General features: G+C 35.0%; 3 protein-coding genes and 1 long non-coding RNA gene across 7 annotated transcripts; 2 read left to right on the forward strand and 2 right to left on the reverse strand.

Annotated features, from left to right (window-relative positions):
- Positions 1-393: 393 nt before the first annotated feature.
- Positions 394-2,083, forward strand: LOC101892240 (EARP-interacting protein homolog). The gene is made up of 2 exons (XM_005189668.4): positions 394-862; positions 915-2,083. Exons 1-2 carry the CDS (start codon positions 821-823, stop codon positions 1,977-1,979), a joined length of 1,107 nt encoding a protein of 368 aa, XP_005189725.1. The 5' UTR covers positions 394-820; the 3' UTR covers positions 1,980-2,083.
- Positions 2,084-3,509: 1,426 nt separating this feature from the next.
- LOC131805120 (uncharacterized) lies at positions 3,510-7,500 on the reverse strand. 4 transcript variants are annotated; one of them, XR_009343518.1, is made up of 6 exons: positions 7,300-7,500; positions 6,831-6,937; positions 6,646-6,770; positions 4,969-6,579; positions 4,366-4,903; positions 3,510-4,307 (listed from the first exon to the last, which is right to left on the reverse strand). It is a non-coding gene; the product is annotated as an uncharacterized LOC131805120 (long non-coding RNA). The 4 variants fall into 4 exon arrangements; XR_009343519.1 differs by having other exon boundaries at positions 4,969-5,222; positions 5,299-6,579; positions 6,831-7,500; XR_009343517.1 differs by having other exon boundaries at positions 4,969-5,858; positions 6,120-6,579; positions 6,831-7,498.
- Positions 7,501-7,858: 358 nt separating this feature from the next.
- LOC131805119 (EARP-interacting protein homolog) lies at positions 7,859-9,540 on the forward strand. The gene is made up of 2 exons (XM_059128374.1): positions 7,859-8,319; positions 8,372-9,540. The coding sequence occupies exons 1-2, from the start codon at positions 8,278-8,280 to the stop codon at positions 9,434-9,436; spliced, it is 1,107 nt and encodes a 368-aa protein (XP_058984357.1). The 5' UTR covers positions 7,859-8,277; the 3' UTR covers positions 9,437-9,540.
- A 1,432-nt stretch (positions 9,541-10,972) lies between these two features.
- On the reverse strand, positions 10,973-13,273 carry LOC101892412 (TBC1 domain family member 20). The gene is made up of 4 exons (XM_005189669.4): positions 12,900-13,273; positions 12,035-12,816; positions 11,869-11,978; positions 10,973-11,801 (listed from the first exon to the last, which is right to left on the reverse strand). Exons 1-4 carry the CDS (start codon positions 12,955-12,957, stop codon positions 11,588-11,590), a joined length of 1,164 nt encoding a protein of 387 aa, XP_005189726.1. The 5' UTR covers positions 12,958-13,273; the 3' UTR covers positions 10,973-11,587.
- Positions 13,274-13,932: the final 659 nt, after the last annotated feature.

Genomic DNA, 13,932 nt, shown 5'->3' on the forward strand with positions numbered 1-13,932 from the left:
CTCTTTTGCAAGTAGCATCTCACAATACATACGTGTTAGAATAAGACAATAATAGTTCTAAATTAAGCTAATCATTCTCTGTACATATCTTGTTATCGAAATGAAATTAGTCTCAATAAATCGATTACTTACTTACTTACTTACTTGACGACGAACATACGCCGCGAAAAAATTCGTCGTTCGCTCCAATTGTGTTCCTAGCATTAGCTTTATTTCTATTTCATACGCCGGCGACCGGCGAACAAAACAGTACAAGGTGGCCATACTTGTACGAATTTTATGTGTTTTAGTAAATAAAGTTACTTTTTACTTTAAAATTTGTTATGGTCACTCTACTATCTGTTACTCGTATAAAAAAACATAATTAATTTGTTTATTTATTTGTGTACTTGCGCCTGAGTGAAGATGGATATCAGTGAATTTATAATAGAGAAGATGGACATAAGTGAAATTATAATAGAGAACGTAAAGAATTATGTGTTCTTGTATAATTCATTGTAGTCAACAAATGAGCAAAAAGTAAACAACTTCATCAGCTGTTTTATAATCTCGTCGGTATTGTGTTCCATACGACGAATTTTCGCGGCTCATTTTGTCGCCTCGTAGGGCGAAATTCGTCGTTCGCTCCAATTGTGTTCCTAGCATAAAGCATCGATACTCAATGGTTTTCCACCTCTAGTTAAGTAAATATATCTAACACTGCCTTACAACCTGGCTTGTTTCCATAGGATCCTCAACCTGTTTCTCTGCAATAACAGGGAGTTCGCTGAATAGTCCATAAAATAATATTTCTGATTAGGGTTGTAAACTTGGCGGATAAATGGACGAATCTAATGGCCAAATTTATGGACTGGAACTTCAAGTAGCAATTTTTATTTGTAGTATGGCCAATTTATGTATAATAATATTTTCAGGCGCGGTCCCTGGCATCTCAATTAGGAGAAACACAGGAAATTCGTTTCTTCATTGCAACAAATTCACTAAAACCCTCTACAAATCAGGTGCATTTAGTGGAGTACAGTGAAGAGCAATCCAATGTTAAAGCTAACATATTTGAACATCCCATGGGTGAAGTATGGAAAATTACAGCGAATCCTCATGACATATATGAAATATCAACCTGCTACAATGAACAGAATGGAAACTCTATAAGAACTAGGGCGTCCTTGTTGAAATATAGCGACGATATTGAAGACACAGGTAACTTGAAGTCTGAATACCGGTCATGGCACACTATCGAAACCCTCAATACCTTAAAGTATGGAGATAAGGTGAAATGCATTGAGTTTCATCCCGCACAAAAGGAAAAGCTGGCTTGTGTGGTCGACAATAAAATTATTTTATTCGATCGAGTTAATGGCGGAGGAAGTAAAATTGCTGAACTTACAACAGGAACCTCCACAAAACATATAAGTCCCTTGAATGGGGGCAAATGGTCCCATCATCATCAGTGTCAACAATTCGTTGCCCTACATGACACCAGTGTGAAAGCTTATGATATACGAGATCAACATTTAGCCTGGAGCATAGAGGACGCACATGGACAGTTCGTACGAGACATTGACTGTAATCCTAATAAACAATGTCATTTCGTAACGGGGGGCGACGATGGTTTCATAAAAATTTGGGATTGTCGCATGCCAAAAGAACCAGTATTCATGAGGAATGATCACTCCCATTGGGTGTGGTCGGTGCGTTTCAATACATTCCATGACCAATTAGTTCTGAGCAGCTCCAGTGACTGCAAAGTTCTGCTTACTTGCGCCAGTTCAGTAAGCTCAGAAGCCCCAGAGTTAGGGGAGTGCCCAGGGAGGGTACTATCAGATGGGTTGTTACAGACATTTGAACAACACGAGGATTCAGTCTATTGTGTGGAATGGAGCAACGTTGATCCATGGATATTTGCCTCTCTCAGTTATGACGGTCGATTACTGATATCAAAAGTCCCCAAACAATATAAATATCAGATAATTTTATAACTATTTTAATATCAGTAAAGAACTAAGAAAAAGTGGTGATACCCTACACCACTATGCATATTTAGTAGAATAAACGTTTATGTTGAGTATTTATGTGAAGTAAATCATATTAACTTTTATCGGCATTGATTACGTGTTACGGCTTTAGTTTGGTTTAAATTTTAATTCGGATGGAACTAACATACGAAATCTATATCTTAGTTGTTTTCCACTAAATTTGACGGATGGGTTTTCATGTTGTATGTGATCTTTTGTACCAAATATTATTGCTATAGAGTGGATGCTACGAACTTTCATGTAAAATCAGGCGGAACATATATCAGAGGTTGGCTATAACCGATCCAATTTATTCAAAACTTGTCAGTATTCTAGTCGGTCATATTCAAAATCAAACCTAACTACAAAGAAGTAGTGTATCATTTACATAAAATGAGAGGGAAGTATATATGAGGGCTTCATCAAGGCTGCATATGATCAGTAGTAAATTGAAATAAATTTTTATTCACACTAGTTTCTTCAAATGAATACTCAACATATATGAAGATGTTTTGACATTAAAGAAAAAAACAATACCAGAAGATGTAACCCACGCAGCTTCAGAAATTATGAAAATCATTTAATTTTTTCTCCAAAATTTAGTATTAAGAATCACTGCGGCATATTTGTTTATTCTTATTTTAGAACATTACTCTGAAGATGAAATTTATCGAATTTCGAAGTGTTCAAATGTGGCAAAAATCATCAAAATACCGAATATCGTGGACCTATACATACAATGTTTCGGAGCTAGAACCTATTATGACCAACTAATTCCAATTTTTAGACAAATCCGTGAAAAAATGTGACAAAAACCATCAAAATACTGAATATTGATCACAACGTGGACCTATACATGCAATGTTTCGCCACCGCAGCTAGAACACACTATGACCAACAAATACCAATTTTTAGACAAATCCATGAAAAAATGCGGCAAAAATCATCAAAATACCGAAATCGGGAGGTACCCTTATATGGGGACTATACCAAAACTTGGACCGATATATCTCATTTTCAATACAAACCATCCTAGACACAATACAAATTATTCTGCTAAATGTTGACGCTCTACGTCAAATAATGTGGCCTGTATCGTGATTTTAACCGACAGACAGGAAGACGGACATATATATATATATATATATATATATATATATATATATATATATATATATATATATATATATATATATATATTATAATGGGGTCTACGACGAATATTTAGACATGTTACAAAGTTAATATACCCTCGTTTCCAAGGTGGAGGGTATAAAAAAGTCGAAAAAGGAAAACATAAAAAATCTATTTCTGTCTAAAATTATGATACTAAAAATTCACGGTATTTTATAAATCAGCTTTCAGTTTTTGTTTTTTGCTTCTACTGTAGTTATGGTTTTGTGGGTCACGCCTTTGGATATTTTTGGTGACGATATATATATGTACCTAAATTTTTTTAACATGTATATGGAGAAGAAAAATATACTCAAGATATTACTTTTTAATATGTTTTATTTTTATAAATTAATATATATTGACTTCCTGTCAGTACCAATTTCTCATGTGAATATACTAACGATTCACATAACTCACTTATTACCGATTAAGTTAAAATCAACTGCAAAACTTATAAGAATATTGTTTTCTTGGCTACAAAAACAACATTTAAAAACTATGTTCAGCTTAAAATAGAATCACATTTACGAAATTAGGGTAGCTCAACCAATCTGTGACTAATAATATAAAAAAGAACAAAGAATAAATAGTATACCTCCATTCTACGAATAGATGAGCTGGTTTATCGTAAGTTGAAAACATATCCGAAACGCTAGATGTTTGATTCCTGGTGAACTATTGTCACCAAGACACATTAAACAAAGATTTAACACCGACGACACCAACAACAGTTAAAAAATACGCTATTCATCGATTTACTTAATTTAAATGCTTATAATGGTTTAATTGAAAAATGTGCAAATGAGAAGTGTAGTTTAAACGTCACCCCTACGCTAGAAACTAAAATAACGAAAATCCAATTAATCCACAATATGGAAATGTTGCATGCCGAAGCGAAGTAGTCGTCGGCGGCTGCAGTAAATTCAGATACACTCAACTGATTCCCGTAGTCATGTATTGGCTCTTGTAGTAGTACGCACAGATACCAACAAGTATTGAAAAAGCAGTTGTCACAATGAAAGACTTTGGAGTCAAAATTTGAGGTAACCAATGATTTAAAAGATAGCTTCCTTTGCTCTGAGAGTTATCGATGTGGGATTTATCCAAGAGTGCCACCTACGAAGAAGCAGGAAAGTTAGAATAGATGGATATGATATTGTTAATGATAACTCACCCATTGGCGTAGCCGTTTTAATAAAAAAGTCCATATTACACACAAAAATTGTTATCAGTGATGTCGGCGTAAAAACATGCATGATTCAAATTGAATGTCTACAAAATTCAGTTCGAAAAAAAATCGCGTTGGGATCATTATACGTCCCTTGCAATTATCCTGCTCAGCAGCTGGAAGCTGATCTAGATAAACTCATGCAAGTGTGTGCAAGTTATGACGGCTTTATTTTTGGTGGGGATTTAAATTCAAGAAACCCAGACTGGGGTGACTCTGCAGAGAATACCAACGGAAAATCTTTGAAAGCTTGGCTGCAAACAAACATATTAGACGTAGTTCGAGTATGCGATGTGTCACCGTCATATCCGAATGGCCCTTCCTATTTGGATCATTTTCTTGTCAGCTCCAATCTGTTGGACAACATAACACCAAACTTCGTAATTTCCTCATTACCATCATTTTCGGACCATTTCCCGTTAAAAATGTCAATAAAAATGGATTGTACCGACTTGATTTTAAATGCTCCTCCTTCATATATTTCCTACAAAAATACAAATTGGGAGAACTTCCGTAGGGATCTTGAAAACGCTTCTCAACACATCTTACCTTCAGCAGAAACTAATCTTAGTAATGAAGATATTGATGGATTAGTTGACTCCTTCAACAGCTGTTTCAACTCAATCCACGATGCCCACTCACAGATAATCACAATCAACAACGGCCTCTTTCCTCTCTCTGAGAGATCCAAACGGCTTTACAAAGTAAAACATCAATGGCAGAAAGAATTAAAAAAGATATTTCATAGAACAGGAAATAGAATGAGCAGCGATTACCGCATATTATCCAAACAAATTCAGCTTCTGAAAGTAGTAATAAAAGAATCAATAAGCATCGAACAAGCTGACACATTCAACAATCGTCTTCAAGATATTAAACCTGGCCCATCTGCTTTTAAAGAGATTTATAAGTTCAGCGGCAGAAAGAAATCCCCGTTCTGCCAGCAATTGCAGGTCAATAACACCACTGTTTTTTATAATTCTGAAATTGCAAATCATTTCCACCAGTACTATACGTCTTCCTTTCAAGAAACTATAACTGGACTTCCAACGGATATTCTTCAATCTAGAATTTCTTCTTGTCTCACATCCATATCTCCAAGTATATATTCATTCGACAGACAGTTCAACTCAATATCAAATACAGATAATTACCATTTCGCCAATCCTGAAAAAATCAAAGAAATTATGCAAAAGGCCAATAATAAAAAGTCAAGTGGAGTTGATGGAATCTCAAATTTTGTTATGCGCAAATTTCCTGAAACTGCTCTGCGAATTATAACATGCATTTGTAATAACTCCATCAATAATGGCTACTTTCCCAAAATGTGGAAGCTAGCAAAAATTGTTCCAGTCCAAAAAAAGGCCAATAGCGAAAGTGTTGCTGATTATCGTCCGATCTCTCTCTTATCAAATCTCGGTAAAATCTTTGAACATGTCCTAAAAGAAAAAATAGAAAATGAGTTCATTACAAATCATATATCTAACTTTCAATTTGGTTTCCAACGAAAGCATTCAACACAGCACGCGCTTTTAAAGTTCCACAACGACACTACAGCAAATTTGAAAAACCGTATCAGTACTGTAGCCATATCCTTGGACATAGAAAAAGCCTTTGACTCCGTGTGCCACAAAGCAATTGTATATAAACTCATTGAACTGGGTGTGGACCCATTTTTAATCAAAATAATACAAAATTACCTTTCCGATCGTAAATTCTTTGTACAAATAAGAAACGACAAGTCAATCCAAGGTCCAGTTAACAGTGGGGTTCCTCAAGGGAGTGTCTTAGCACCTTTTCTGTTCAACACATTTCTAAATGACTTTCCTCACTCAACATCTCATTCAAAAGCAATTCTCTATGCTGACGATTGTCTAATTTATGCACATAATGCTTCACCGGAGTATGCACTACGTCACGTAGAGGAGCACTTATTTATAATACACCAATATTATAAAAAATGGGGTATATGCATTAATGCTGCCAAGTCTCAAGCTATCTGCATAAGGAACGCATCGGGAAAATGTCCAAAACATGTGGTACCGGAAAGTAAGCTGCTACGAACGGCGTTAGAAGGTGTGGAAATCCCTTTTAAAGCAAACATGCAGTACCTTGGAGTAACATTTAATATGCTGCTTAAATTTAATTCACACGTTCGATCTACCATAGAAAGAGCGAATAAAGTAGTTGGACAATTTTCATTTTTATTTAACAATAAGTACTTACCACAAAAGACTAAACTCCTACTATACAAGGCAGCCATTCGTCCAATTCTGCTGTATGGATTTCCAATTTGGTTTTCCATCTCGCCATCGGTCATGAAGGAATTGGAGATCTTCGAACGAAAAATCCTACGGAAATGCATAAATAAGAAATATAAAAATCCCACGAAAATGTTATCCAATACTTACATATATAGCAATTCAGGAATAGAACCAATCTGTCTATACGCCCTAAACATCCAAAAGAGATTTGTTGAGAAACTCCCCAACCACGACAACGTATTGATGAATGAAATCTATGACAGAGATAAAAACATTTCTTGGTCATCGTCGCAGTATCTGTCAACAATTGGAATCTTGAATGAAAACATAGAGCCCGTTCCAGGCAATACAACACCACATTTTTATATAAAAGCTACACCAGGTACCCATAGGGGTTAACAATCAAAAAAAAATATTTTTTAAAACTTAGAGTTGTCTCCACATGTGAGAATTCGTTATAACTGTGATAAATTAATTTTTATATTTTATAATATCCAAATTATGCTTAATTGGAATTCGCTGTGATTTATCTTATTTTACTATATACACTTTAATCACTCATTTATTATATTTATTTACAATTGTTTATGTTTATAATTGTAAACGCTCTGTTTACCATTGCAAAGCAGACACATTCGAATTGTTTTTGTTATTTAGTTTTAAGAGAATATTTATTTGACAGCCGTCAGAAGCGCTGTCAGCAAATGTTCAGGCCGGGAGCAAGCCTTTAATCATTTTCGTACATGTTTCTATACATATATAACTTTAACATGTCTCTTTTGCAAGTAGCATCTCACAATACATACGTGTTAGAATAAGACAATAATAGTTCTAAATTAAGCTAATCATTCTCTGTACATATCTTGTTATCGAAATGAAATTAGTCTCAATAAATCGATTACTTACTTACTTACTTACTTGACGACGAACATACGCCGCGAAAAAATTCGTCGTTCGCTCCAATTGTGTTCCTAGCATTAGCTTTATTTCTATTTCATACGCCGGCGACCGGCGAACAAAACAGTACAAGGTGGCCATACTTGTACGAATTTTATGTGTTTTAGTAAATAAAGTTACTTTTTACTTTAAAATTTGTTATGGTCACTCTACTATCTGTTACTCGTATAAAAAAACATAATTAATTTGTTTATTTATTTGTGTACTTGCGCCTGAGTGAAGATGGATATCAGTGAATTTATAATAGAGAAGATGGACATAAGTGAAATTATAATAGAGAACGTAAAGAATTATGTGTTCTTGTATAATTCATTGTAGTCAACAAATGAGCAAAAAGTAAACAACTTCATCAGCTGTTTTATAATCTCGTCGGTATTGTGTTCCATACGACGAATTTTCGCGGCTCATTTTGTCGCCTCGTAGGGCGAAATTCGTCGTTCGCTCCAATTGTGTTCCTAGCATAAAGCATCGATACTCAATGGTTTTCCACCTCTAGTTAAGTAAATATATCTAACACTGCCTTACAACCTGGCTTGTTTCCATAGGATCCTCAACCTGTTTCTCTGCAATAACAGGGAGTTCGCTGAATAGTCCATAAAATAATATTTCTGATTAGGGTTGTAAACTTGGCGGATAAATGGACGAATCTAATGGCCAAATTTATGGACTGGAACTTCAAGTAGCAATTTTTATTTGTAGTATGGCCAATTTATGTATAATAATATTTTCAGGCGCGGTCCCTGGCATCTCAATTAGGAGAAACACAGGAAATTCGTTTCTTCATTGCAACAAATTCACTAAAACCCTCTACAAATCAGGTGCATTTAGTGGAGTACAGTGAAGAGCAATCCAATGTTAAAGCTAACATATTTGAACATCCCATGGGTGAAGTATGGAAAATTACAGCGAATCCTCATGACATATATGAAATATCAACCTGCTACAATGAACAGAATGGAAACTCTATAAGAACTAGGGCGTCCTTGTTGAAATATAGCGACGATATTGAAGACACAGGTAACTTGAAGTCTGAATACCGGTCATGGCACACTATCGAAACCCTCAATACCTTAAAGTATGGAGATAAGGTGAAATGCATTGAGTTTCATCCCGCACAAAAGGAAAAGCTGGCTTGTGTGGTCGACAATAAAATTATTTTATTCGATCGAGTTAATGGCGGAGGAAGTAAAATTGCTGAACTTACAACAGGAACCTCCACAAAACATATAAGTCCCTTGAATGGGGGCAAATGGTCCCATCATCATCAGTGTCAACAATTCGTTGCCCTACATGACACCAGTGTGAAAGCTTATGATATACGAGATCAACATTTAGCCTGGAGCATAGAGGACGCACATGGACAGTTCGTACGAGACATTGACTGTAATCCTAATAAACAATGTCATTTCGTAACGGGGGGCGACGATGGTTTCATAAAAATTTGGGATTGTCGCATGCCAAAAGAACCAGTATTCATGAGGAATGATCACTCCCATTGGGTGTGGTCGGTGCGTTTCAATACATTCCATGACCAATTAGTTCTGAGCAGCTCCAGTGACTGCAAAGTTCTGCTTACTTGCGCCAGTTCAGTAAGCTCAGAAGCCCCAGAGTTAGGGGAGTGCCCAGGGAGGGTACTATCAGATGGGTTGTTACAGACATTTGAACAACACGAGGATTCAGTCTATTGTGTGGAATGGAGCAACGTTGATCCATGGATATTTGCCTCTCTCAGTTATGACGGTCGATTACTGATATCAAAAGTCCCCAAACAATATAAATATCAGATAATTTTATAACTATTTTAATATCAGTAAAGAACTAAGAAAAAGTGGTGATACCCTACACCACTATGCATATTTAGTAGAATAAACGTTTATGTTGAGTATTTATGTGAAGTAAATCATATTAACTTTTATCGGCATTGATTACGTGTTACGGCTTTAGTTTGGTTTAAATTTTAATTCGGATGGAACTAACATACGAAATCTATATCTTAGTTGTTTTCCACTAAATTTGACGGATGGGTTTTCATGTTGTATGTGATCTTTTGTACCAAATATTATTGCTATAGAGTGGATGCTACGAACTTTCATGTAAAATCAGGCGGAACATATATCAGAGGTTGGCTATAACCGATCCAATTTATTCAAAACTTGTCAGTATTCTAGTCGGTCATATTCAAAATCAAACCTAACTACAAAGAAGTAGTGTATCATTTACATAAAATGAGAGGGAAGTATATATGAGGGCTTCATCAAGGCTGCATATGATCAGTAGTAAATTGAAATAAATTTTTATTCACACTAGTTTCTTCAAATGAATACTCAACATATATGAAGATGTTTTGACATTAAAGAAAAAAACAATACCAGAAGATGTAACCCACGCAGCTTCAGAAATTATGAAAATCATTTAATTTTTTCTCCAAAATTTAGTATTAAGAATCACTGCGGCATATTTGTTTATTCTTATTTTAGAACATTACTCTGAAGATGAAATTTATCGAATTTCGAAGTGTTCAAATGTGGCAAAAATCATCAAAATACCGAATATCGTGGACCTATACATACAATGTTTCGGAGCTAGAACCTATTATGACCAACTAATTCCAATTTTTAGACAAATCCGTGAAAAAATGTGACAAAAACCATCAAAATACTGAATATTGATCACAACGTGGACCTATACATGCAATGTTTCGCCACCGCAGCTAGAACACACTATGACCAACAAATACCAATTTTTAGACAAATCCATGAAAAAATGCGGCAAAAATCATCAAAATACCGAAATCGGGAGGTACCCTTATATGGGGACTATACCAAAACTTGGACCGATATATCTCATTTTCAATACAAACCATCCTAGACACAATACAAATTATTCTGCTAAATGTTGACGCTCTACGTCAAATAATGTGGCCTGTATCGTGATTTTAACAGACAGACAGGAAGACGGACATATATATATATATATATATATATATATATATATATATATATATATATATATATATATATATATATATATATATATATTATAATGGGGTCTACGACGAATATTTAGACATGTTACAAAGTTAATATACCCTCGTTTCCAAGGTGGAGGGTATAAAAAAGTCGAAAAAGGAAAACATAAAAAATCTATTTCTGTCTAAAATTATGATACTAAAAATTCACGGTATTTTATAAATCAGCTTTCAGTTTTTGTTTTTTGCTTCTACTGTAGTTATGGTTTTGTGGGTCACGCCTTTGGATATTTTTGGTGACGATATATATATGTACCTAAATTTTTTTAACATGTATATGGAGAAGAAAAATATACTCAAGATATTACTTTTTAATATGTTTTATTTTTATAAATTAATATATATTGACTTCCTGTCAGTACCAATTTCTCATGTGAATATACTAACGATTCACATAACTCACTTATTACCGATTAAGTTAAAATCAACTGCAAAACTTATAAGAATATTGTTTTCTTGGCTACAAAAACAACATTTAAAAACTATGTTCAGCTTAAAATAGAATCACATTTACGAAATTAGGGTAGCTCAACCAATCTGTGACTAATAATATAAAAAAGAACAAAGAATAAATAGTATACCTCCATTCTACGAATAGATGAGCTGGTTTATCGTAAGTTGAAAACATATCCGAAACGCTAGATGTTTGATTCCTGGTGAACTATTGTCACCAAGACACATTAAACAAAGATTTAACACCGACGACACCAACAACAGTTAAAAAATACGCTATTCATCGATTTACTTAATTTAAATGCTTATAATGGTTTAATTGAAAAATGTGCAAATGAGAAGTGTAGTTTAAACGTCACCCCTACGCTAGAAACTAAAATAACGAAAATCCAATTAATCCACAATATGGAAATGTTGCATGCCGAAGCGAAGTAGTCGTCGGCGGCTGCAGTAAATTCAGATACACTCAACTGATTCCCGTAGTCATGTATTGGCTCTTGTAGTAGTACGCACAGATACCAACAAGTATTGAAAAAGCAGTTGTCACAATGAAAGACTTTGGAGTCAAAATTTGAGGTAACCAATGATTTAAAAGATAGCTTCCTTTGCTCTGAGAGTTACGGGCTAGTCGTTTGCGTCTGTCAATGGCTTCCTTCTCCTCGCGTTGCCTTTGTTGTTTTCTACAAAAAAAAAATATATATATATATACGTTAAAAATGTACTGACTTTCTCAATAAAAAATCATACTCTAATTTGATTAATTTTTCCACTTCCTTTTCAATGACGGTCAGGGAATATTTCTCATACAAATTGCTGGACTTCTTCAATAGATTCTCGAATGGCAAATCGTCCGGCAGCTAAATTTTACAAAATATTTAGTATACTAGAAACACATTTGCTAGTGTTGACTTACCTTTGAAAGAAGACAATGGATCATTGCCATGTCACATTCCTCTAAAAGAATTTCTTCGGATCTGTGCAGTATAATGGCCGCAGTTACAAAGATTGGAGAATATATGGGTGACGCCAGAAAGTAGTCATATAGCCGCACCACAGCTTTGTAGGAATTTAAGCTGTGGCCGAACCAAGTCAAATACCATGGTAAAGCAAACAAAGTACCCACACCTGACTTTTGAAGAAATTGAAAGAGAGTAGCATTTTCAAAATTAACAATAGGCCAAATAAACATCAGCCTTTTCTGAGTTGCGTCCATGGTCTCCTGCATACATTCACAAAAATGTGTGGTTGAGAGTTCTTCCATGACAGCAAATGCTACTTCTTCACCGACGACTAATAGAAATGTGACCGCTACATCGTGATATCCTTGATAATAGCGTAAATATGGATACTTATTTATAACACGTAATATAAGAACTGTCAGTTGATCCTGTAGTGCAATACGTTGCTCGTAGGGTATACCGGGTGGAAAACGTTTAAGAGAGCGATTTACATCTAAAACCACCTGGTTGTACTCAGGATGTGTTTGCAAATCACTTAATTTTGGAGCTGGTTCTAGTGCCGTTACATCTACTCCTGCCAGAAGTGGCCACAATTTCCGCCGCAAGTCATCCGATACAAGTCCGTAATCTGACCGCGCCAATTTTTTCAAAGTGTTTAATTCAATCTGACCATTTCCATTAGATAACAATTGCTCAATATATTCCCTCTTCTTAAGTTCTTCTTGACTTTCTGGGCCTGCAATGAAAAATCGTATAGCACGAATTGTTTTTTGTCCTTGCATATACATATATGGCCGTTTACTTGTCTTAAACACTTACACTTCTCGAAACTAAGCTCTTCTGGCTGATTAATTTGTATAACATCCTCTGAGGACATTTTTGAATTTTTCGACTCTGTGCTGATTTGTATGCACTCTGGATACGTTTCTTAAGTACCCAAACAAAAAAAATATTTTCAACAATTCGTAATACTCTAATTATTAACAGCTGTATTTATCGCAATTTAACACATAAACACATCCGTGTACAAAAACCATTCCAAATGTTCTGTTAGTGGATGACGTAACGCAATTTTGTTTTTTAATCTACGATGGCAGGGAGTGGCATATTACCCCCAAAGTTTAGAGCACGTTTACATTGTTGGGGGGAACCAAGGCAGTTAATATAAAAGAATATTTATACAATTCACAATATCTGTTGTAGATTTAAAGAAGGCAGGGCCGGTGTCATGTATAGAATTTAGCAAGCTTTGTACAAAAACATGAAAAACAGCCGTGAGGAAATTTCTTGGTGGAAGGTAATACAATCGTCACGTCAAAATTAAATGTAAATATAAACAAGGCCTAACAAAAATATTCACCGAACTGGCCTCTCAATTAGTTCACTGTTGCGCATGCTGTGCGGCATGTTTCGCCCTCTTGTTGAAACAATATGTCATGCAAGTCAAACTCATTTTGGGGAATACAAAACTGGGTCACAATTCACAGTTACGTTACGATTCGCAACATCTTCGAAGAAGTACGGTCCACTTACAATGGTTCTGACTGATCTTCACTCCAAAATCGATAATTCAGCTTATTTTAGTTTCAAAAATTTAAATGAGCTTCATCGCTAAAAGAAGTTTTTAGATAACAAATTGAATTTCTAACTTTCCGAGAGACTACTTACCAAAAATTCAGCGTTGGGGTAGGTTGTTTGGCTTCAATTCTTGCACCATAAAGGGTTTAGAAAGGCTTCACACTTACATCCTTCCTCAAAATTTTCTACGTTATTGAGTAACAGACATGGTGGAAGAATATAGGTAGATGCAACAACGCTTGGAGACATTGATATGTCAAAATTTTCAAAGTGT

The sequence above is a fragment of the Musca domestica genome, unplaced genomic scaffold (assembly GCF_030504385.1).
Source record: "Musca domestica strain aabys unplaced genomic scaffold, Musca_domestica.polishedcontigs.V.1.1 5, whole genome shotgun sequence".
In the NCBI taxonomy this organism is placed as follows: domain Eukaryota; kingdom Metazoa; phylum Arthropoda; class Insecta; order Diptera; family Muscidae; genus Musca; species Musca domestica.